Source organism: Argiope bruennichi, chromosome 7, assembly GCF_947563725.1.
Source record: "Argiope bruennichi chromosome 7, qqArgBrue1.1, whole genome shotgun sequence".
In the NCBI taxonomy this organism is placed as follows: Eukaryota; Metazoa; Arthropoda; class Arachnida; order Araneae; family Araneidae; genus Argiope; species Argiope bruennichi.
The window spans coordinates 87,149,739-87,175,419 of record NC_079157.1 but is presented as its reverse complement, the minus strand read 5'-3'; the positions used below and the strand labels follow the sequence as shown (position 1 = coordinate 87,175,419).

At 30.4% G+C, this 25,681-nt stretch overlaps 1 protein-coding gene across 1 annotated transcript; it reads right to left on the bottom strand.

Moving 5' to 3' along the window:
- Nucleotides 1–1,216: 1,216 nt before the first annotated feature.
- On the bottom strand, nt 1,217–25,429 carry LOC129976523 (galactoside alpha-(1,2)-fucosyltransferase 2-like). Its single transcript, XM_056090136.1, has 4 exons — nt 25,154–25,429; nt 8,315–8,511; nt 3,701–3,952; nt 1,217–2,225 (listed from the first exon to the last, which is right to left on the bottom strand). The coding sequence occupies exons 1-4, from the start codon at nt 25,392–25,394 to the stop codon at nt 1,761–1,763; spliced, it is 1,155 nt and encodes a 384-aa protein (XP_055946111.1). The 5' UTR covers nt 25,395–25,429; the 3' UTR covers nt 1,217–1,760.
- Nucleotides 25,430–25,681: the final 252 nt, after the last annotated feature.

Below are 25,681 nucleotides of genomic sequence, written 5' to 3'. Positions count from 1 at the left end.
CTTTTCCCGATTTCTGATCTAGCATAGTTAAAATAAAAAATTTTTTAAAAAAATCGATTTCAGTTAAAAAAATTTTAATGTAAAAAGTAGTGTTTAAGAAATTTCTTCACAGGTAACAGAAAATTGACTTCCGTCTTTAACGAATCAGAAATAAATTGAATTATTTCCTAGTTATTATTTAATTCTAAATATAAAGCATTGCAATCATAGACATAGTTTTGTTGAAAATGGCATCTCTTCATACTATCGCAAACAAAAAAATTTGGCAAAAATCCATTTCTTCAAGCATCTATGAAAGATATTTATAAAAAAAACAAAAAGTGAATATGCATACATAATAAAGCAATTAAAAAATAAGCGTGTATTAGTAAATTTCATGTACTATAATTATTTCTGTAAATAAAGTATTGAATCAGTAGTTTATCTTTTTTTGACATACAAATTCGTCAATAAGCTATCTAAATTGATTTCTTCTGTCAGTCTTTCTTTATTGCAATCAAACCTAAGCACAGATTGATAAAAAAAAAGATGGAGACAATGATTTTTCTAAATTTTTGTTTGATGTGTTACACATTTCAATTGTCACAATTCACGTGTTGACTCGCTCGTTTTTCATTGAAACAAGTTATCGTCTTTCAAAATTAAAAGATGAGTTCTAAGACAAATTACATCTTATTGTTGTTGTTGTTCATAATGGAACTTGCCATGGACAAACTCGGGACGAAGTCAGCGATTTTAAGCCAAGGGAGTCTCTTGTTTTAGAAACGCCAACTAGGGTCAAGAGTACGTCTTAGCTACTCACGCATCACATTCGCTTACACAACCCCTTTTTACAGGGGGGCACATTCACACATCTCACAGATAGAACAGGTTAAAACAACTATGCCGAACCGAGACTCGAACACAGGACATCTAGGCCACGGCGAAGATGTGCTACCCCTGTGCCAGGACGCCGGCAATTGCATCTTATAGAGAGCACAAACATCTCATATGTTCCCGAATGCATGCTTTGCACAACCGACAAACTTGCGTTTGATAAGGATAGTGTTTTTTAGCAGTAATAGGCTAAATACTGTAAGAAATATATATAATAATATCTCCATATAAATGTGTTCATAAAATTAACAATGAACGAAAATTTAAAGAAGAAACACAACACCAAAATTCTAACGAATATTTAATATAAAATTTCAAAAATAAATATAAACCTAAAGATTTAACAAAACAGATAGCATATTGTCTACAAAGCAATGGGATTGTGAATGGTGTCAGATTCTCATATTTTGTACTTGACTAACGTGAAAAAAGATCTAAAAAATATGTAATAACTGCAATATTGCTCATATTTACATAAAAAAAAATATTTACACAAAGCTGAGAGCAGAACAGAAATGCTGTTTAAGTAGTTGAGGTATGATAGTTCATATTATAAGCACCAATAACTAAATAATGCATAGTATGTTCATAATAAATTCATAGAATTAGTCATGATAATAAATAAAGAAATGCTATATTGTGAGAGCATCTAAAAAGCCATCTAAATGATAATGAAAGATTTATTTACATACTCTAGCTATGCTGATGTTGTTAGCATTCTCACATACTTGACATGGCAGAGGATAATACATTTATAATGAAATGTAAAAAAGATGACTAAAATCCCTTTTTACGCACTTCATTAGGCTCAAAACCGTTTGTACTTAAATGACCATATCACAGATAAAGGCATTTGATGCTTTTTTTGACATAAAGCCAGAGCATCACGTCAGAAATGGGTTAGTATAATTTTCCCAGAATCCTGGTGGGGTAGTTGATATAGCCACCCAATCTGGAGGGTACATCTTTTCATAACGAAAATAATCTTTAGTCATACTCGTATTGGGTTTCAAGAAATCGGTGAAATACACTACTTCTCCACCTGCTAAATAACCGCCCCAAAATCCGTAAGTACCATAAGTCATGATGGTATGGTTGCATTCTGCCAACAGAGCCAAATCTTCGGCAGGACCAGGACTATCAGGTGTTGTTAGGATGCCAAACTGTGCCAAATTCTTCCTGCACCATTCACGATCATCGCTTACAGCCAGAAAGGTAACGTTGGCATACTTGTTCCTGAAATAGTCAACAGCCCTTTGGAAGAAGGCGAAGTCCACTTCCCTGCCGTCGAAGGCCCTCAGCCATCCTCCGCCGGTATGGCTCAGATAATCGCCGCGTCTCACATGGACCTAGAAATCAAAAACAGAGTTTTTTTAAATTATTGATTTAACATGCCAAATACTACATTGCTAAATTGGTTCTTTGGGAGAGTTTACCGGCTCAAAAGACATATATGGCATGTGTGAGCCAAGCATATGGTATATACAAAGGATCACGATGGAATTATGGTGTTAATGATGAATATTTAAAATAAAGTTAGCATATTTATGATCATTTTCCAAAAAGCACTCAATAGTGAATAAACTTCCTTCTTTAAATTATTAAAGTAAGTCAAAATCAACATAGGTAGTGAATATTTTGAAATAAAAATTTTATAGCAAAAGTTAGGTTACATAATAAACTGTTATGGAAATCAAAGAGAAGCCTTAAGTGGAAGTGGTGCATGTCTATCAGTTTATTATTGTTTAAGCAATTGTGTTAATTAGCTACAAGTGGGAGAAAGACTTGTCAGAATAAGGAATCTACAACCTGTACAAATTATATATAACCTTTTTTTTCGTCAGTTTTTGTAGATTTCAAATGGCATCAGTAAATAAATAAGAATATTGTTAGAATAATAACGTTTAAAAGGAAAAAAATTTTTGAAAAGTAAATTTGTATGTAATAATTATTTAACAATAATAATTTATTAAAAAATAAGGTTTTGTAATGTGGTAACGACTATAAATCTTCACGTTTCTTCATTATTATATCTCCTTTTTGGAATAATAAGAGTAAACACCAGAAAAAAAATTGATTTTTCAAGATTTTCAAAAAGTACCTAAATGAAATCGTTTTCACAAACAAAAGAGGCGAATGGACATCTCAACTCGTTACTTTTAAAATGTGGCATAAGCCTTACGGTAAAATAATCTTTGAATTTTCCACAAATTATGAAATTTTGTAACCACGATTCTCAATAGATGATGTATGCCAATAGGCGAATGCTTCCATAATTTTCTTGTTGCATTTCATTGACATTGTAACATTTGACTTCGTTGTCTGGTAAACTCCTACTCGTGATTTTTCATCTACTAATGATAAAAAAATGACGCAAAATAAACAAATAAAATTTTAAACATTGGCAATTTGAAATTTTTGTCATAATTATCTTGGATTTTATGATACTTATTTTTTGGTCAGGTAGTTCAATGGCTTTACAATGCAACAAGCCGGAGTCCTGGCATAGGGATAGCGCATATTCCCCGGGATCTGGGAGTCCTGGGTTCGAGTCCCGGTTCGGGCATGGTTATTCTTCATCTGTTCTATCTGTGAGGTGTGTGAATGTATCCCCCCTTCCTGTAAAAAGGGGTTGTGCAAGCGAATGTGATGCGTGAGTAGCTAAGGCGTACTCTTGGCTCTAGTTGGCGCAACTAAAACAAGAGACGCTCCCTTGGCTTAAAATCGATGACTTCGTCAGCGAGCTTGTCCATGGCAAGTGCCATTCGAAACAACAACAATGCAACAAATGGAGAAAAGAAATTAAAATAGAATCCAATCTCACCCCAACATAAACTTCTGTGGAGGGGCGGACAATCTTGACATGCCTGAGGAACTCTACCGCATCATTTTTTATTTTGTCGCTGAAACGAAATAGCTCTTTGATCTCCTCCCTGACATGATCGAAGAAAGTATAGGAGGTCGGGTAAATGTTCCCTTTCACAATGTTTGAAACAAGAGGAATGGCCTTGTCCTCCTCCTTCAGCCAGTTACCTATCTGCCAGGGCTGAACTTCAACGAAATGCTTCTCGTCCACCTGCAGAAACAAAAACTGAAATTATTTTCCTTGTTCAGATCACTTAAATAAATCTATATAATAAGCGCTCATCAGCACTTATTACTAAGTAAACAATCTCCCTGATATAGTGCCCATTATTCAATTCATAGCGCCTTCATTTTTTTCAAACAGCTTCCAATACACTGTCTGTATTTAATGGAAATGCACATCAGGATCACATTTTACAATTTTTTAAAGCAATTGGATTCTATAATCTGATGTAATAAATTTTTCATTTTATACTAAGCTTTAATTGGGTACAATTCGGTTTATCAACGACCAAAAAACGCCAAGGAAAAATTTCGCCAAATTATAAAAGTACTCAAGTTTCAAGTTATATGATCACATGCTTGATGATTGAAATCGCCAAATTGGCGAAATTTTGTCTTGTCGCTTTTTGATAGCCGTTACAAACGACAAGTACCCTTAATAGCTTAGCCTTTACTTAATATCAATTTTACTGTCATTTCAAGATCATTTACAAACCTTTTAACTTTTGATTTATTGATAATGGTTTAGACATTTTATGTAGAAAGAAATATGGCATTTAGAATGGTGCAATATAGCCAACGAACTTGTGTTAATAGACCCAAACCAAAATCAGTTGTAACAATTTTTTTTAAATAAACCATTTTCAAGCTAGGAGGAAAAGGTCACTACTGCAAGCAAATGAATGAAATTATAATTGTTTTTTTTACACGATATTGTTTATGATTAGCATACTTTCTGTAAACTGCGTGATTGCGATATGCGGGAACTAAACCAGCAGGAATGGCGATCTCAAAATTTTCTTGCATTCTTTCTAATAAAAGTGTTACTCCCCATCCTGCGGCATAAAATTATGGACATTGTTAGATATTAATAAATATTAATAAGGAAATATAAATCTTGGTGTAAATCTAACATTTTTAATGAATCTATTGATCATAAATGATGTGTTTAGTGATTTATTCCAAACATGAAGTTCATACACAAGTACTTGAAAATCAAATGTGCATTTTTGACGAATTTTTCTGAATAATTCAGAAAAATTCGTCAAACCAAAATTTGATCTGAATAGAAGTTGCCAAAGGCGTTGAAGATCTCATGCCAAATTTCAGTTATTTAAGTCATTGCGTTTTTTGAGGTATTTCCTTTGTATACATTAGAAAATATCGGTCGACAGGTGGTTAATCTTTCAACAGATTTGGTTTAAAATTTTATAATAATATACATTTTAGATTTAAACTAGAGTAACAAATTTTATTTACATAGCTCTTTAGATTTGTATTTGTTGAGTTCGCTTACATTTAACAACCGAACAAACAAATTTTCTCAGAATCGATTTCGTTCAAAATTTGACATTAATCTATAAATTTGGCTTTAGGTTCATACACTAAATTTCATCCATCTAGATGAATGAGTTTTAGAGTTATCGTCTTTATAGACAGGCAGGCATAATTCCAAACACGTGTTTATCAGCCTCAGAGCCTTAGATGTTCGTCAAACTCTCAAGCCCGAATTTTTGGATGATTGAATATTTTGTATACTTTACTCAGAGAGCGGATTGACAACAATACAATTTTCAGAGACTTAGAGTTACTATATTTTGCACATAGTTTCCTTTTGGGTAATAAGCGTTTAATGAAAAAAGGTTTTCTTGATTCTTGAATAAATTTTCGAAATCAAGAATCAAAGTTTCCGCGCAATAATTTCTTCAAATAATTGTGAAAAATCTACTTTTATAGCACTTTAAAATTAAAAACTAAATTTTTCAGCAATAAAATTTTTATTTTTATGAATTTTTTTTCACTTTAATTTGAATAAATTGTTGAAATTACTTTTGCGTTATTTGGAGTTATACCTTTACATTGTTTTAATGACTAAATTTATACTTATTGATGTTGCGACAAATTTCTAAAGCAGCAGTAAATAAATTATCTAGGACAAATTTTTCGTAGGTAATTTATTACCGCTGCATGATTAATAGGAAATTAAAAATAACGATAGATAAATCAAGTCGAAATTTTTTATCTGGCTGACATGTTTTGACTAGAGGTTTAAAACATCTTTATTTATTTATCATAATCACTTTCTGAAAACTTGGTAATGTTTTTCATTTAACTTTCTCGTATAATTTACGCATATACTTAGTTTAGTTTAGTTTAGTTTAGTTATATTAGCGCCCCGTTATAAAGCAACACTATGGCTTTTTTCGGACGGATCTCGTAATTTTGAACCGCGGTCAGATGACGAGAACGACACTTGAGCTGGCACCTCTGTCAGTTTTATGTGCAGTAGAATGGAATATTATTGTATTAAGAATATTATTACATTATTGTATTTCATTTAGAATATTATTGTATTAAGAATATTTTTAAACATGATTAATAGGATCAAAAAAGTACATAAAAATTGAGATATTGTAGAATTTTCAGCAGCATATTTATTGAATTCACACAACAAAAAAAATATAACATTTTACAAAGATATATAATAATTTTAAATGTTTTTTTTTCAATTGAGAGTATATGCTTACTTGTGAAGATTAGAAATTAGTTGTTAGGCCACGGTTACAGATAACAGTGATATTGTGCTATATCTTTTATAAATTATCTTTGAATTAATGTATTGATATCAGTACAGTATATCTATTACTGAAGGAAATAAACGGATTTTTTTTATATCAGCACGAAATAATCATTAGTCAAAACAGGTGTACCTGACGATTTCAGGTATGACTGGCAATTCTAGTAATTTCATTTTTATCTTATTACGTAATCCCATTTTATGGCCTTTCAAATTTATTTCTTCTCATAAACGTTGATAAAATAGTTAAGCATGCGATACGGCAGATGCCTCGTCGGTCTTGTATGTGAAAGAGAGAGTAAAAAAAATGCCTGACTTATTAGGTATTAGTCACCTTTGATGATTAGCCTATTCTCATAGAATATTAGCTTTCTTGGCTGAGAAACTATAAGTTCTATAATGGAATGCACTCATTTAAACATCTTGTTTTTTAACGAGACTGAAAAAATTTCTCTATCACTGTCTTTCTCTATGAAAAGAAAAACACTTTATAAAGATAGAAAATAAAAAAGTAATCTAATTTTCAGTTGCTTGTTTTTTCAAGAGCTTCTGAATACAAAAAAGGTGATAGTTAAACAGAGGGCTAGATATCTGATGGGTTAAAATATTACACTAAATTTATTAGATTATCCATTAAGATTATACACTAAAACTAATAGAAATAAACTCTGTGAAATTTTCTCGCATTCTCTTTAATAGATGGAGTACATGTGTATTATTTATCCCATGCCATTTGTGAATAGTAGCTACAAAAATGCCTATTAGTATGCAATCTTTGGGAATTAATGTGGGCCCATCAGATATAGGATGTGATAATATATAAGCACCAAAACCGGATATTTATTTCCAACGACTGTCCTGTTCGAATCGATTAAAATCAGAATTTAATATAGAACCACAATTGTGATCGCCAAATTATTTCAAAGATTTTATAAATTTAAGTCATCGCGTTTACATACTTGTGAAAATATAAGCCGATAGACAGTCAATTGCTTTGAGAATTTGTCTTCAAATATTATGTACATCTCCACTTTAGATGTTAAATCTGTGTAACAAATTTGATGTATCTATCTCTCTTGGTTTTGCAAATTTTACCTTTTTAAAAATGATAGGTTTCTTCTATTTTATATAAGTATTATTCATTCCCTTTTAAGGCTTCAAATCTTTATTCTAGAGGGAAAAAAAACTGTTGTAAAGTATTTGTGAAAGTGAGCAGAGGTTTTGAATAACCTTTTAAAATGTGACTATGCGCCTTTTTAAATAACCATATCTTTGCATATACCTTATGGTTGGCGCTGCATAATCAGAAATGGTTTTAGCGCCAGTAAACTCCATCAAACTCAAACTCAAACTCGTTTTGCAACTCACTAATATTCGAATTCACTTTGCTCCCTCATTTTCAAACAGCCGGACAAATGGTCTTCGTCTCTAAATATCATAGAAATCTATATATATGGCGAAAACTCTACTTACCAACTTTCATTCGTCTAGTTCAAATTATTTTTGAATTATTTTGTTCACAGTCACACAGGCATAATTCCAAAAAACTCTTCTTTTTTTTTTAACTCAAAGAGGTATGAAACATGAAAAATTTTCAAAATGTGAGTTCGAAATTCAAAATTTCAAATTTTTTATTGATTATAATATCCCTATCTATATTTCGTATATGACGAAGTAAAAATAGTAGCGGTGCTGCAGTTGTTTTATGCTGCACACGTCCACTGCAGATGAGAGTTTCGGTTAGAATAATCCCGACTAAAAGAGCAAACTCACCAATGGGAAAATGCTGATATCGAAATACTTTTGAAGCACTTCGTAGTTGGAAGGCATGAGCGCGATACTTCGATGGTTAAGACGACCCAAACCGTACAGGGTGGCGAATGTGAACATTTGGTTCCCTAGGCGGCCTTGATTCGTGTGGATGGTCAACAGGTTGAAGCCCTTGGGAGCATTGATTCCATTCCAAGATCCTGGAAGAAAGAAGAGAGCATCTCAGAATTACATTGACACTTTTCAATTAGTCTGACAGTTAAATATTGATTTTGTTTTATTTTTTTAAAAAAGAAAATAGTTGTGTCTTTTCACTAAACCACATGTAGCTGTTCCGCCCACTTGTAAAAATAAGTGAAGTGAAATGAAGAGAAAAGAACAGTTTCCTATGAGTCGAGTGGCGGATACGGTTGAGTATTCTGTAGGAAGAGTTCCAGAGGGAACATCGAGATATGAGTTTTGAATTTGAATCTTAATTCTACACATGTAAATATCATCATTTAGACGATAAAATACTATAAACTCGAGTTGCCAAATAAAGGACTATCACTCGTATCAAGGCAAGCGACAAGTTGTAGTCAACTTTTAAAATCTCTTCTTTCAAAATGTTTGAATAAATTAATAATAATCTGACAATTTAAAATTATTCGAAAAATTCATATTGATGTACATATAATGCAAAAAGGAAAAATTTAAAACGTTTTTCAATATATTAAAAACTACATAAATATTATTAAATCCTTTTATGATACAAAGTACATAAGTAAAAATATTCGTCCTCTACTTTTTCTCATAGTTCCGAAATACGATGATTTTTTTAATTTAGTTTAATAGTATCGTTAAGAGAACAGTTTAGTTTAATTTAATTATATTAATATAGGGTTTGAGAGCAACACAAGAGCCATTTTGGACGGACCTGTCATTTTGTGCTCCAGTCAGTTGACTAGAAACACAATTGAGTTGGCATCCCTCTCTCCAAACTTCCACATCTCACCAGTGGGAGGACATTTGGTTCACAACATCAAATTTAATATGCACCAGATCTGTGTACACGACATATCTTTAATGCTATCGGGTCTCGAATTTATTACTCTTTCGCCCTAAAACCGAGATCTTAACAATAGGCTGTTGCAATTTCCATTAAGAGAACACAGTATTTAATTTGTATCTCCACTAGATGACCAACTAATTTTAAAATTTGTTTGAAGTTTATATTCTTGCGATATGACACATGCTAAATGCATATGCTGAATTTCATTAGCCTGACCTGTTGCATTTGTAGTAGACTATCAGATAGGTTCACAAGTAGATTATCATATAAAAGATAGCCTAACTTCCTTTTTACAGATTTCAAACAAAATTTGGTGAACATTTACAATTTTGGAATAAAACCCATAAACTAAATTGCATTTATCATGTTCCTACGTGTTCGTAAATGATTTCAAAAATGCATTTTTCAAGTATAGAAATATATAACAAGTGGAAATTAATCAAAATATAAAGACCGAATTCTTCGATGATGCATCATTGCCTCTTTGTATGTGGTAACTTTTTCTCTATATATTACAATAGTTTCTTTTCGAATACTTATTCTTACGAATACTTATTGTTTCATATCCGAGAAAATAAAGGCTAAAATAAAACTAAACACAAATTAAAAGAAGCATTTTGGAATATTTTCGCAATTCCTAGAAGCGTTTTTTTAGAAAAATGCAATAGGTATTGTTAGATACTTTGCACAGAGCAAGAAAATTATTATTATGCTCGATGTGACACAAAACTTTTCTGGTTTATTTCTTGTTTCCTTGACATTTATAATTGAGGATATTTATCTTATATAAAATTAAAAGAGGCTGCTGTCAGTTCTATATTTATCTACTTTAATCTATCATTACTCAACAGTTGTTGTGATAAGAACAAGTAGCATCTACTCTTACTTTCTTCAACCCTTTTTGCAACTAAACGCTATCTTTTTTTTTTTCTTTCTTTTTTTTTTTTTTTTTTTTGAAATTACCTATTATTGCATTCATTGTTCAATTTTTTTTTAAAAAAAAAGGTTCAACTCAAATAATTATTTTTTACTATCAAAATAATTTTTTTGCTGTGCTAAACTGTAGCAAAGAATAAAATAAAATGAACTTCTATGTCATATCCTCTATGTATTACGGGAATCTACAGCATTTGGTTTATATTTTATATAAATACTAGGGTTATTTTATTTTTTACGTTACTGCAATTTGGCTATTTGCCTTTCACAAGATTACTCTTAGTAAGTAGACAGAAAAAGAAAATTTCAAAATGATATTCAAAGTAAAAAATCAATAGGAGGGGCCCCAAAAAACTTTCTGCCATATTTTCTAATAAATATAATTGAATATTATTAACTGCATATCATAGGAGAACAATAGTTAGTCTATAAGTGGGTGATTGGCGATTTTTTGGAGGCGATGTATCGTTCAATGCAGTCAATACATAAGAACCGGAAAGCAAATATGTATTTTAAATGCCTTTTATATGACTGATCAAAACCAAAATTTGACACAAAATCACATCAGTATTCACAATATTAATATCAAATTTTACATATTTAATTACGTTTTCTGAATTATCATGCCTATGAAATCTCAAACGTTAGACGATCAACTCCTCGGGAGATTTGATAGAAAAATGTTTCCAAATTTTACACGTATATACACTTTGGATGTTAAATCTATGTACTAAATTTTATCCATATAGCTTCCTCTGATTTGTAATGTGTTAACTTATATTCGGGTTCCTCTGAATAGGTTTTATTCACAATACGAATACGAAGACATCGATAAATTTGAAGTCCGAATAAAATACCAAATTTCTTCAATCTAGCTCAAAGCATTTTTGAGCTATCGTGTTTATAAATATGCAGATTTATAAATATACAGGCAGACATAATTTCAAAAATGTATTTTTCTGACAAGGAGGTCTAAAACGAGAAGAATTCTAGTATAAATTTTTAAACGAATGAAAACTTTAATACTTTCACTCAATACATTGTGTACATTTTATATACACGAAAGTAAAAAGACTGTTAATTCCCTTTGAACATATCAAAGTGAAAATTTTCTTAAACCTCTTAGTTTCTAGTGAAAGGTTTCTCCCAATCGATGCCTGCTCTAAACCTTGAGTAACATCTGTTTGACCTTGAAAAATGAAAATGAACACATAGTAGCAGCTGCTCAGCATTCGAACTTAGAAAGCGTTTTATTATTTTGATTTCGGATGATGAATATCTGAATCATTATTTATCAATCTGAATTCATTATTTATTCAGGTTTGGATTATTTTTAAAATGGATATTTGTTTTATTGTGAAGAGCAAATATAGGCACGATGGTTTCTCTTTATTATTTTGATTGGCATTTGAATCTTCAACGAAAATAATGAATTTCGTTTCTACAGAAATAGAATTAAGAGATAAAAATGATTCCAACATTTTAAAATAAATGAATTAAAATATATTTTAATGGCTTTTAATATCGGAACACCTGTATTTCGACATTGTGTACTGTATCCATTTCAAACATACATACTTTCTACCACATGGAGATGTTAAATTGCGTGGGAAAAAAAAGAGACTGTTGATTTTTTTTTTTTTTCATTCTGAATGAAACTGCTCTATTTGTAGTTGGAAATTATAAGCGAATATATTAAATTGAACAGAAACGTGTGAAAGAACAGTTTTCATGGTGAATTCGATTCACTTAACACAATTCATGGAAACCATCAAACATTTGAGAATAAAGAACGTGTGATCTACTATACCATATGAAAATCTTTTTCAAACTTAAACCGAAATGGCTCAATATTATGCAACTGCCCGTTTCACAATGTTTACATGCAACAAAGAGATGAGAAACCAAAAAAAAAAAATTAGGCATCGTATAAACTGTACATGGAATATCGGATAGTGATATTCAAAATGCTAATTCAAAGACAAACCACCGGGCTTAGTCTTCTCATACTCTTCTTACATACTCTTTCTAATAAATTTCAAACACGTTTTTCCCATTAGAATGAGTCTAGAGTTCGACACAAAACTAAAATTGTAGTTGCAAAATCACATTCCAAATTTTATACATTTAAGGCATTGTGGTTTCAGTTATCGAATTTACATGCTTGTGAAAGTAGAGACAGACAAAAAAAGTCAACCCCTTTAGGACTTGGTTCTAAATTTGATATATATCTATATTTTCGATCTAAGTCTATGCACCAAATTGTATCTATCTAGCTTTCGTCATTTGGTGTTCGTCATCGTTGTCTTGTTAATTTATGTTCGAATAACCAAACTTCCTCCAAATGCATTTGTCTCAAAATTTGAGGTTAATCTATAAATTCGATGTGAAGACTATATACCAAATTTCATCCACCTAGATGAAAGCATTTTTTAATTATCCGTGACACAGGCAGACAAAATACCAAAAATGTGTTTTTGAACTCAGGGCGATCTAAAATGCGGCGATTTATCAAAATCTCGTTCGAAATTTTTGAGGATTACAATATTTACTGTATATTTCGTACATAAGAAAGTACAAAAGAAAAGAAAAGAGTGACTTAATTATGGCAATACAAAGTGTATGAAGACTAGCCGTCATTGGTGACCAGCTAGTCGGTTTGAAATATTCTTTACGTTTCATTTTATTTTAATTTCTTTTTCCAAGCTTGTTGTTAATGTTTTCCTCAACTATATTTAAATATTGAATTATAAGAGACATTAAAACCGTTTTTATTTAAATAGCCTTACATTGTTTTATTTATTGTGTAATTATACCTTCCTATGAAGTCAAGTTTTGGACATTGTTATACGAATTATAATTAAATTCTAAATTTTTATTTGGTTTAACATTTTATTTCATTATTAAATCGAGTTTGAGGTATTGAAAGTAAGATAACATAAAAGCAATTTCGACTCAGGGGGGTTTGATGTGTAAAATAACAGTCAAATGAAAACTTTGAGCCACAAATTAGTAATTCTACTTTTTAAAATTCGATTAAATCTAGTATTCTATGAAACGAGTTTGGATACTTCAATGATAATGTCAAAAATATCTCCTTTAGTGTAATTTTTGGAATAATTTGAATTATTCCGTAAAATTATAAAACCTCTTTAAGTACCTAAAAGTAATGCCTTAAATAAGATGTCAATTTTTATGGTAAAATTTAAGATTTACAGCAAGTTTCTAAACTGAAAAATATATTACTTCGACAATAACCATTTTCAATGTTTTCTTGCAAAAAGAAAAAAATCTTGCATGATGGAGAAAATATTAGAGATATTCCTTTTGCAGAATGCTCCTCACTCAAGTGCCAACCTGAAAAGCGTCACGCCACTTTGTGTCTGAACTCAAATTATTTTCTTGATTCATTTCCCACTTAACCATAAGCAGATTTTTTCCAGATTTTTATATTATACATAAATTTACTTATATACATAAAAATAAGGCAATATATTGGATTAAAATGGAAAAAAATCACCAGTTTATGATAAAGTAAGCCCCGTTCTCTGCAGATTCCCCTTTTTTCGTATTTTTTATTGCATTAATTATTTTAATTTGTTGCTTTTTTTTTACCCAATGTGTTTCTTTTACGATATGGTCTGTATCTGCAGTAATCTTATATGTCTAAGTATATATTGTCTCTATATGCTTAATGATTCATATGTAGCCGCTATTGGCGATTAGCTTTTTTTTCGCTGAGAATTTATTAGCATTTAGTTCCAATTAAATCTTTTATGCATAATTTAATATTCATGGAAATGTTTTTAAGAATTAAATTGTGAAAGAAATTAAAGCTCAATAGACTAAAACCTGTTTCGTTCCTCTTATAAATGAACCAAATTAATAGAATCATGCCATGCTGATTATATCATGTTTTCTTCCTATGAAGAGAAAGATTTTTTTAATAATCTATTTCAAAGAAAATATTTTATTTAAAATATCCTCAAATCTTTCAAGGACAATGACTAAATAAATATTAATGGATTGCAGAGTAAATTGATTTAAATGCGTGCTCATGAAAAAATATATTTCTCTTGGAATGCTGCTATATTTGTTTAATTAAATTACATAACTTCCACATTAAAATATTTACTAGGTAAAATAATATTTTGAAAGAATGAATACGAATTTCTTAATCTTTTATTATAAGCAATGATAGTAAGATTTCAAACATTACTTTCTTTAGGAAACTGTAATTAAATATAAAATTAAATACTGCTTATTTGAATTATAAAATATGATATATAAAATAATCATGATACTGTTCGTTACTTGATGAATGATAATAATTCTACTGTTAAATCGTGACTTATTTAACTATAAATTACAAAAAGAAATAAACACAATAATAGAGACAATTTTGGTGTTGAGTCTATTTTATTTTGAGGGTTGATGGATTAAAATGATATTAAAATTAAATGCTATTGAATGCGCCTATTTATAGAGTCCGGAAGGAGATGTAATCCAGTAACAATGTTCGAATATAGATGTTCGATGCAGCAGCCGTCAGATATTTGACCTTCGGCAAAGTCTTCAAAGTTCTCTCAAGTTCATTCCATTCCTTAAAGAATGTATAAGTCACAAGTGGGGTAACCGCAAGCGGTCATTTAAGTCAAGTCCGGGTACAGAAAAAATCATAATCGGGAAATATAAGCTCAAATATATACAAAGCAATAACATAAGTCCGCAGTGTGAAAATATAAAAATACAAACAACACAAAATACATACAAAATAAAACTATATACAATATATACAAAATGGGTTTCATGACTTCATTTCTTTCGATGTCTGAGCGATGGTAATTCCATTTCTAAATATGGAGGAATTAGTTTGCAAAGTAAAAATGGTGATTATGGAAAATAACTTTGATAAGATGGATAAATTGCTATTGCAGATAATTCGGAGACATTTTTATAGTTCCATTCAATAAATAGTGACGCTATGGAGGACTTCAAATTGCGATAGATCCACTTTATCTTTCTTGGCGCTTTACAAAGTTCAATGATCTTTTAGCTGAAGCTGTCAACAGTAATGCTAAAAAATGTCTATTGTCTTTACAACAGAAGAGGTAACGGATTTGTAATGATATCAGATTCTTTTACAGGTTGCTATTGCAGAAATATTACTGGTATTTTTATAGCTACTTTTAGTTGAAAAAGGTCTCATGCTTAAGAACCCATTCTGCGCATGCAGAAATCCCATCTGGCTCAACAGATTGAAGATGAGCAAGGGGATCTTCAAATGAAATGTACTCATAAAACGGGTTCGTAAAAGGGTTGATGACAACTGAAGCAATAGGCGGCTCTGGTTGCAGCAGGTTAGCAGCCTCGTCGATAGTAGAATCATATTCAGTTTCTCGCTCGTTGAGTCGAGTCATAGTTTCATCGACAGAAGTGGCTGCGTCCGCTTTCTCAATGCGTTGTCCATGATCCATTGATGCTTGGCATCCAACCTGATTTCTATTCAATTCCTCCATAATAGCGTTCTTCCACATCAGAATAAATGGTAAGAAAAAGATACACGAAACCCAGTCATTCAACCAGAAGACTCTAAAATAAGTCCAAAGAAAAGTGCATAAAGAAGCAAATTCCAGCAAATCCATTTTTAATTGCGGAAGTTTTTTCCTCCAAGAAAAATCAGTAAGAAGCGCTCAAAACAAAAACAACACCTCACTCAAGCTGATTGAACTTGAAAATGCTGAGTTTAACAATGATAGACCGAAACTGATTCTCTCTGTTTAAAAATGCATTGTTTATTCTATTATCCCATTACAGAAAATTCTGCTTTTAACAACGTAACAAACAATGCATATAATAATACAGTAAATAATATAGTGTAACAATACATGCTAATACATTTTTTAACCTTTGTTGCTACTTGTCAATGTCATAGAATAATATATTTGTTGTTTAAAATCAGATTTTAAAGTGCAGGATCAATAGATTTTTATGTTTAAAAAAAGCATCTCACATTGACTTATAATCATTACAAATCAAATATATCGCATACCTTTTGTGATTAACAACAATTCGCTGTGATAAACAAAATGGAACATTTTTTCCTAAATATTAAATGAACGTATCATTTTATTTTCAGATTTCCTATTGTATTCTTCTTTATATTTTAATTATATAGCGGATGTTGGTATAGTATAAGAAATAAGATAAAGCCATGAAAGTTCCAGCATTTCGCAAGAATGAGGGAACCCCCTTCCTCCAAACTCTGAGTATAATGAAACACATATTTCGTGTTCTATGACTCTTAATAAAATGAAAAAAGCTGCGCATGCATTTTAACAATTTCCTTAACTTCATTGAATCCATAAAGAGAAGCAGGAAAAAATGAAACATTAAAGCTTAATCATTTCTCTTATATAATTGTTAAATTCTATCAAGAACTTCAATCAAACCTGTACAGTATTCATAAATTATCTTCTGGTCATACCTATACTATGATGCAACATTTAACTCAAATTCTCAAATAAAATCCATGTTTAATCTTCTTAATAAACTTAATAGCAGCACGCTTTTGTTATGCATGTTCTTTAAACGAGGGAAATCCAGAAGACATATCCGTTAGACATATACAGTTACCGTCCTATTGCTCTGATTAGTTGTTTATGTAAAATTCTAAAAAAGCCGATTAACCTTAGGCTTCTTTATATTTAACAAAATAATAAAATTATTTATTAATCTCAAATTGGTTTCTGAATAATGCTATCCACTTTAGACAATCTTTTATCACTTGAGTCAAATATTCGACATCCTTTATGTGCAATAGAAACATCTTTTGGAAATAGTTTTCGACCTGAGAAAAGCCAATGAAAGTGCATGAATGTACAGCATTCTGAAAGATTTGAATGATTTGAATTTCAGGGATAATTTTCGCATTTTTATACAAATTTTCTTTAGTATTCTGGAAATTTCAAGTCAAAGTGGGTTCAGAATTGCTTGACATTCACGTTCAAGAGAAAAACTCCCTTCCCGAGAATATGTATTAATCTTATCATTTTTTTAAATTTAGAAATAAAAAGCATTTTAAACCAGACTTACAAGTTCGTGAAAGTACATCTTTCGACTGACGTTCTGTATATTTCTGGATCAGTAAAGCATATGAATGTCATTGAACGGTAACACAATATGCAATTAATATTATACAAAATTTATATGTTATTAACGGTTTTGCTTTATCTAAATGTAAAATAGCAGCCTTTCACTTTTTCCATACATGCAATATCCATTTGGATCCACCTGGAGACTTTCTGATATTATTTGTGAATGAAATGTTTCTTAGTAACATTGATTTCATTGTAATTAATTAGTAAGTTTAGTAGTAATTAGTAAAAATTGTTTCAATTAGTAACATTAGTATTCATTGAAATTAATAGTCTTGTTTCGTGTAATAAATCTAAGGGAAAATGCAAAAGAACACTAAATACCCTTTGGCTTTTGTCAACGATATCCATGGGAGTAGACCAGAACTTCTATGAGGCGCATCTATAAAGCTATTATTCCTTCGAAGATAGACAATGAATGTGCGTTTTTTTGGCTCGGGCAAAAAATTTGTTCTTCAAGGATTGACATAATACGTCATACTGCTCTCAGAATGTATTCATGGGTCTCCCGGACATCTCCAGTTATATGATCTCAGTTTATATGATGATTGTTGTGAGACACCCCTTAGAATAAGAGACAAAAGTTGTCGTTGCATTTTTATTTAAAAACATCATCATTTCCTGATCATCCTTTCCATAACTTTCAACTTCATTCTCATCTAACTACTTGCGACAAAATGGAAAGTCACCCATTACTATTTCTTCACTAGAATGTAGATATCGGATCTTATTTTAAGTTATATAAACGTGTCACCACAAGCAATAAACAGTTTTAACTCTCTTGGGAAACTAATGTTTTTTTTTTATTATATGTATCGTTTTTGATAACTTCTCTAAATCCCAAACAGCAAATATAATTTACCAGAAATTAATTTTTAGGAACCGATTATATTACAATAATTTTTCCCCATCTTCACTGAAGGATCAAAAACTTCAACTGATACATCATTTGAAATTATTTTCCAAAACAAAATTTTATGCTTTAAACTTCGTCATCCGTGTTCTATTTTTACATCGGAAATTACAGCGGCTATGTTTGCACTGGATGATATTTTAAAAAGATCTTGTGGATGTTACACCATCTGCATTGATTGCTTCAATATTTTAAAATCAATCAATTTTTGAAGTTCAACTTCTAACATTATAAACCTCTTTCCCTAGGTTTCATGGTTTTATTTTGTTGTTTACCATCCCATGTGGGCCTAAATGGGAATGAAGAAGCAAATAAGGCCTTTAAATAAGTATCAATTTTTTTACATATTTCCGTCTATGCAGATGATTTTAAAAATATATCAAGGACAAATTTTATTCACTCTGCCGAATACAATGTAGTCGTGAAACTCAAAACAAATTTCATGCCGTTAAACCTATAATAGAAAAATGGCCTTCCTAGAACTATCGAGAAAAGAAACGTCACTGTTTTAACAGGTCTGCGAATCGGGCATAGCAGATAAATTCATCGGTATATATTGATAGGAGAACAAGCTCTTACGTGAACACAATGTAACTGCTCCTTATTTATTTTTCACCTTCTTACTGAATGAACTTCTGTTCCTTCCTTGAAATTGATCCAACAAAAACCCACATGATCAACTGTTTCCATTTTTAAAATCCTTTGCGCTTTATTCTTCAATTTAATTACATTTCTGCACTTTTGTCTGTTTTTTTCTTCTAAATTTACACTGATTGAATATTTTGCACTTGGTCGACTATTCAACTTATATCTGCTTCTAACACTAGTACTATTATTACAAAATTTATATAAGATTTCAATTAAATTTCTTCGAGTTCTACATTTACACTTTTTAATTTATATTTAGAAACTCTAAAGAATATTCAAATGTGTTTTTCTAATCCTTATTAATAAGAACTATGAAATATATTTCATATTGTACTCGGTAACTGTTATTATTCGAGATTAGAAAAACAACTTTTTTTAGTCCATTAATATTTATAAATAATATATTTGCATCTTATAAATTTTAAGCTACTTTATTCTTTTTTTTATTTAAGGTTCCTTGTTTTTCAGTATTAAAATTAATTATCACTTTTTTTTTTGCATAAAACCGTGTTATACGGTAAAACATAAAAATAACACAACATATTCCTTCTCTGATATTTTACTGTAATGTTATACACGTTGTTTTTTTATTATTATTTTCTTATATATCATTATTTTATTTGAAGCAGGAGGCAGATTTGAAGACATAGATGAGACATTTTACATTTTTAAATTCATTTTAGTCCATCGGGAAAGCATAATTATTTACAAGCAGGAACGCGGACAAGGCACGTCCGCCACAGCGCGTCACAAAAGCAGAAGTCGGGAAAAAGAGAGAGAAAAAACTATCCCTCGTCTTATATAACCTGAGATTTTGATAGTGAAAATATTTCTTCATAGTGCTAATATATTAATAAGATTTTGATGGGGATTTCTGACGCATGTTAATCACAAGTAAGAGAAACACAGAGATCTTTTAAAAAGAATGTGCTTACTGGATATTTTCCTATCCCTTCAAGCGGAGCGTGAGAATGTATCGGCGTTTAGCCGATTCAGCAATTTTATAAAGCTTCTCTTGAATTAATTAAATAAAGAAAGTGGAATTGGATCAAGAAATAATAGAATGAAATTAAGATAAAATCTTGAAAATTAATTAAATTGAAATTAGAATTAAAATATATATATATATTATACGAATTACACGTGTTTTTCTGTCTGTGAAAATGATAATTCAAAATACTTTCTAACAGATGAATGAAATTTGGTAAATGGGCTTAGTATCAAATTTGTAGATTTTTATCAAGTCTTGAATGAAATTCAACTAGAGGAAATCTATCTGTCCAGCTGTTCGAGTTCAAGGGAACTCGATAATTACAAAAGACAAAAAACTAGACAAATAAAATCTGGTACATAAATTTATTACCTAAACTATAAATCCATAGCAAATCTGAAATCAAATCTTTCAAGAAGCTTACCATCTATCGGTCTGTACTTTATCATACACGTAAACACGATAACTCAAAAATGTAGTGACTCAAATAAATGAAATTTGGTATGTGATTTTGTGACTACAGTTATAATAAATGAAATATGGTATGTGATTTTGTGACTACAGTTATAATAAATGAAATATGGTATGTGATTTTGTGACTACAGTTATAATAAATGAAATATGGTATGTGATTTTGTGACTACAGTTATAATAAATGAAATCTGGTATGTGATTTTGTGACTACAGTTATAATAAATGAAATCTGCTATGTGATTTTGTGACTACAGTTATAATAAATGAAATCTGGTATGTGATTTTGTGACTACAGTTATAATAAATGAAATCTGGTATGTGATTTTGTGACTACAGTTATAATAAATGAAATCTGGTATGTGATTTTGTGACTACAGTTATAATAAATGAAATCTGGTATGTGATTTTGTGACTACAGTTATAATAAATGAAATTTGGTATGTGATTTTGTGACTACAGTTATAATTCTATGTCAAATTTTGATTTCAATTGATCGATCGAAAAAAACACGTCGAAAATACATATACGAATTTCTGGTACTTATTTCGGCGATTAATCGCCAATGGTCAATGTTAAATTCAAGTTAAAGATCAATTTTTCTCGATTATTGTTTGCCAGTGACGTTCAATTGATGCACAAGTGCAAATTTCCTTAATAAGCATACAACTTCCATGCATGAAAATAAAAATCAAGGCAATAGTGGCATTCAAAGCCTTGCCCAATATCCACCATTTTATGCGGAAAGAGGAGGGTGTCCATTTTATAAAAAAAAAGTTTCCAGAAGACCATTACTGCTAGTTTTCATCTATAACTATTAAAAAATTTATTAGTAGGCCTTAAAATTTTTATATTAACTTCTGTCATGCCGTTTTGTTAAAAATATGAAAGTTTCTCTTGCTCGGTGTATTTGGTGTTGTTTCTCTTATTTACTTTACAGACACTTGTGATCTTGATAATGGGCTGTTGCCCCAAGTTTACGACTTAGCATGGAAGATAATTCTATTTGCTTGTAGGAATTCGGCATACTCTTGTTATGCTTCTTTCTCCATTCATATTTCATGGTATATTTATTGCTTCTAACAGTTACATTTTTGGATGTTTGCGAAAAAGGTAAACTTTTTTTTTATCAGTCATTGTTTGACAGATGTCAGCTGTTTCGAATGGTGTCATGTTACTTCCGCAAATCCATATTTTAACCTATTTAATTTTTACCCACCAAGGTATTCCTCTTGTTCAAATTCCTCTTTACTTTCTTACATAAATGAGGTAGTATTTTAATCATAAAAGCACCGGACATTAAAATTTTGCCGAATTATACATTTTTGGCCTCGCTTATACCGAAAAAATATGTCTTCTATCAGTTTGTGAAGATGCTAATTCGAAAGCAAACAGCTGAAAATTGTTATGTAGTACAGTACACTCCAAAGTAACCGGTTCACGACTATCCGGCCTAATTTTGTATTATCGTAAGTAGATGAGTAAAGCAAGGTGTCTATTAAATCATCTATTAAAGACTTTTTCAAAACATAAAAACTGTGAGTTTTGACTCTTATCTTAAGGTTACCTCTTCGTATCTTGGTAACATTTATCAGTGAAAAATAAAACCAATTTCAGACAATTTTCTAAAGAACCAGGCCTATGATTTACGTTAATGTTTTATGTTTCCTGTATTTTGGGCATTACAAAATTTATTTTTAAATGTCAACAGCTTGTATCCTTTAACTTACTTTTTCTATAATAAATTCTTAAAACGTGTAATGCAGTATATAAATATATATAAATTACCAATACAGAGCCTTCTATTTTAACTCAACGCGTTACCGACGACTGCTTCTATGATTCGCCGTGCCGCGGCTGCGTTCATATTGAGATAAATGGAGGGTTTAGTACTCAATAAGAAGTGAAAAGTTACATATTATAACAGTGAGTTTTGGATAAAAACGTTGTCATCTGATATTGGTGGGCAAAGAAAGGAACTCATAGAACTCCGGCGTATCCGACATTTTTGGTATCCGGCCAGTCCTTCCGCCACCTTAGGCCGGATACTTGGGAGTGCACTGTATATAGAAACTTTAAATGCTTGTCAAGTTTTGAGTGAAATCTATAAAAAGAAAGTGTGTCAGTCTCTCCAATCAAGACAGCCTGAACGCAAGAAATAAAAAGTACAGAAATCTAGATGAATGAAATTTGTTGTACATGTTTTACATCACTGTCATAATCTATAATCAAATTTTGTTCAAAATCCATTCAAGTGTTGATTTATATTGCTGTTATTCTCTGCGTACAAATGAATGAGAGCTTATAATTGTAAAGTATTGAGAAATATTACAAAATAATTTGAAAATAAGGATTAACATGTTGCATTGGATTTCGTCTTGTTCTTTGATTCAACGCAACGTTAGATTTTATATGAACGAACGAAGTTATGTAAGAATACTTTTAAATCTGCAAGATATCTTGACTATAGCAGATCTTTCTCCAAGCGTATAACATATATTCAAAACTTATTCACTAAATACTGTATAAGTCAATGTGCTCTGTGCTCATAAAGTAGACTTAAATGTCGATATAACTCTTAGATAAGCTCAAAGCAAAGCATTAATCCAAAAAATGTGGACCAAATCTCACAAATATGTAATAACATCATGAAAATAGAAATTATTCGATAAAAGACTTTTAACAATTCGATTCTTCAGTATTTGTAATACTTAATTTGGCATTAATTTGTTTGTAACATCCGTTTATCTTGCAGCGATAAAATGAAAGATGCTATTTGTAGCAAAATGTCTTTTACCAATGAAACAAATTAAAAGACAAATTTCATAAAATATGAAAATTTGGTAACCACTGTACAATAAGTATATTCAAATATTTATTTTGGATATAAAGAACATAATTATATTCAAAATTACAGATATATCTTTAATATAAAGGAGATATTACTGCATTAAAAAAATTATTTTAAACAATACTTTAGTTTCGGAAGTTTATTCACAAAATTTACCCAAAGAAAATATCAAATTTGTGCATCATCTTATGATAAACTTTATTTTCATATTTTTATGGGGGGGGAGAGGGTTTAAGTAAAAATACATTTTTAAGTTCTATCCAAGTATTAGCGGATTTGTTGGAATCATGTCAGATTGAATAAAATTTTTATTACCTTCTCTAATTCCACATTTTAAATAGTTTTAAATAGTTAAAATGTTAAGAATACCCAAAATTCAAATAAGCAAAATAATGCTTTGAAGAAAAATATCACATTTATAAGAACATTTACAGGAATATCACAAAATATAATATTTTGCTCAAATTACTCTGTAAATGCAATTCTATATATTACTCAATAAATAATGCTCTATAATAAACTGAAAAATTATTATTCACCAAATTTTCAAGCAAAATACCACCATTAATGAGAAGATTCGCATCCATTATCTGAATTAATTATTCAAATAATTCTCGAATAACTTTTGCAGATAATGAAACAAGGAAAACATCAGATTTTAATCACACCTTAAATCGGTAACATTAGAACACTGTGAGTAGATTAATTAATTTCAGTCTTTAATTAAATTTTGACTTAAAAATTATTTGTGATTCAAACGCAATTGAAGTAATCTCTCCTCGCACTTTGTCGCATATTCTCAAATAAACAATTTATCTCCTTGAGCAAACCTGTGACAATTTTGGCGACATTTTTGGCTCGAATACTTCGCATGACTTTTATGAATGATAGTCACGAATATATAGATTTTTGGCGTGAATATAACATTTTTACTGAATCTATGGTGACAATATGTATTTTGGAGGCCTTTCTGCTCACCGATTGACATCAAAATTTGACATATAATTACAGGTTTATTCACAAGATAAAAAGGAATTTCATTGATTTCTTTATATTTATGAATTATTGCGTTTACATCTATGCGAAAGTACAGACCGGCAGATGGTCAACTGTTTGATAAACCTGGCTCAAACTTTGATGAGAATCTATATTTTAAATGCTAAACCTGTGAAACAAAGTTTATCTACCTAATTCTTTGCTGTTTGTGTAATTATCGAGTTCCCTTGTACTCGGACAGCCAGACAGTAGAATTGCTATGACTAATTTCATTCAAATTTCATCTACCTAGCTCAAAGCGTTTTTTTAATAAAATAATAAGTAACAAACCAACAGACAGACATAATGACACAAATATCGGATTAGATCAGTTTTGGGATTCAGAAAGGTCTGAAACGTGGTGATTCGTAAAAATCTCGAGTTCGAATTTTTTGACGATTACTACTCTTTTGTACTTTATATACGAAAAAGTAAAAAAATTGTAATATCAAATAAAATATAAAATTACAGATTTCCTGAATTACTTTGTGCTACAAGTTTACATACGCACAAAATTAGAAGATATCAACAGAATTACCATTGTGAAAATACTTAAAGGCCACTTAATTTATCATTTTCATCCTAATATTTTATTATGTATTATTTTTGAGCAATAATTTGATTTTTATAAAGACAAAATACCAAACTATAAGGTAAATGTGCAATCTTTTCCCCGTCATATTCAAAGAAAACAGCTTTTCATTGTTACTAATTTATCCATTCTATTCATATCACCTTAAATTCAAACAAAAAATGATATTTCAAACAGTAAATAATGTAAGAACCTACCTGCATTGTCTTGCACATGAGATCTAAATCCAAAAAGGAATACGACAGTAAACACCATACAGATGAAAAATATAGACTTGCAGGTGTGTTTGATACCCATTTCTGTCTGGCCGCACAGGTGGGAATTATTGAGGATATACCTTTCTCTGACATTAGATAAGGTACATTCAGCACTCGGCGTAATCAAGCTCGTTCTTTGAGTGATGCGTAAAAGGTGGCAACGGGTGATATGACGACACATGCTGATAGGCTGGAACGCACGTCAACCACTTGTGGTTTATCGTATTGTTTCCAAAAACAGAACGAGTGCACATGTTTTCTAGTAAAAAAAAATAGGTAAGGAATTTTTATTATTTTATGTTATAAAAATGAATTGTTGAAATAGCAGAGCGCAATACCCGTGATCAATCCAATTTAATATATCTGCATTATTTTGGCATTTATAATATGAGAGCGAGGAATTTTTTAAGCTTCGATGAATCATAAGTGAAAAGAAAAATATAAAGAATAAATGAATTTATTGTCAAA

What these genes read in the sequence shown, in the direction of transcription:
- LOC129976523 (XM_056090136.1), bottom strand. Translation starts at nt 25,394, where the DNA reads ATGTGTCGTCATATCACCCGTTGCCACCTTTTACGCATCACTCAAAGA. An exon ending in TCATGTGCAAGACAATGCAG is followed by an intron (nt 8,512 to 25,153) that starts GTAGGTTCTTAC and finishes TCTTTCTTCCAG; the next exon opens with GATCTTGGAATGGAATCAAT. An exon ending in ATATCAGCATTTTCCCATTG is followed by an intron (nt 3,953 to 8,314) that starts GTGAGTTTGCTC and finishes TTGTTTCTGCAG; the next exon opens with GTGGACGAGAAGCATTTCGT.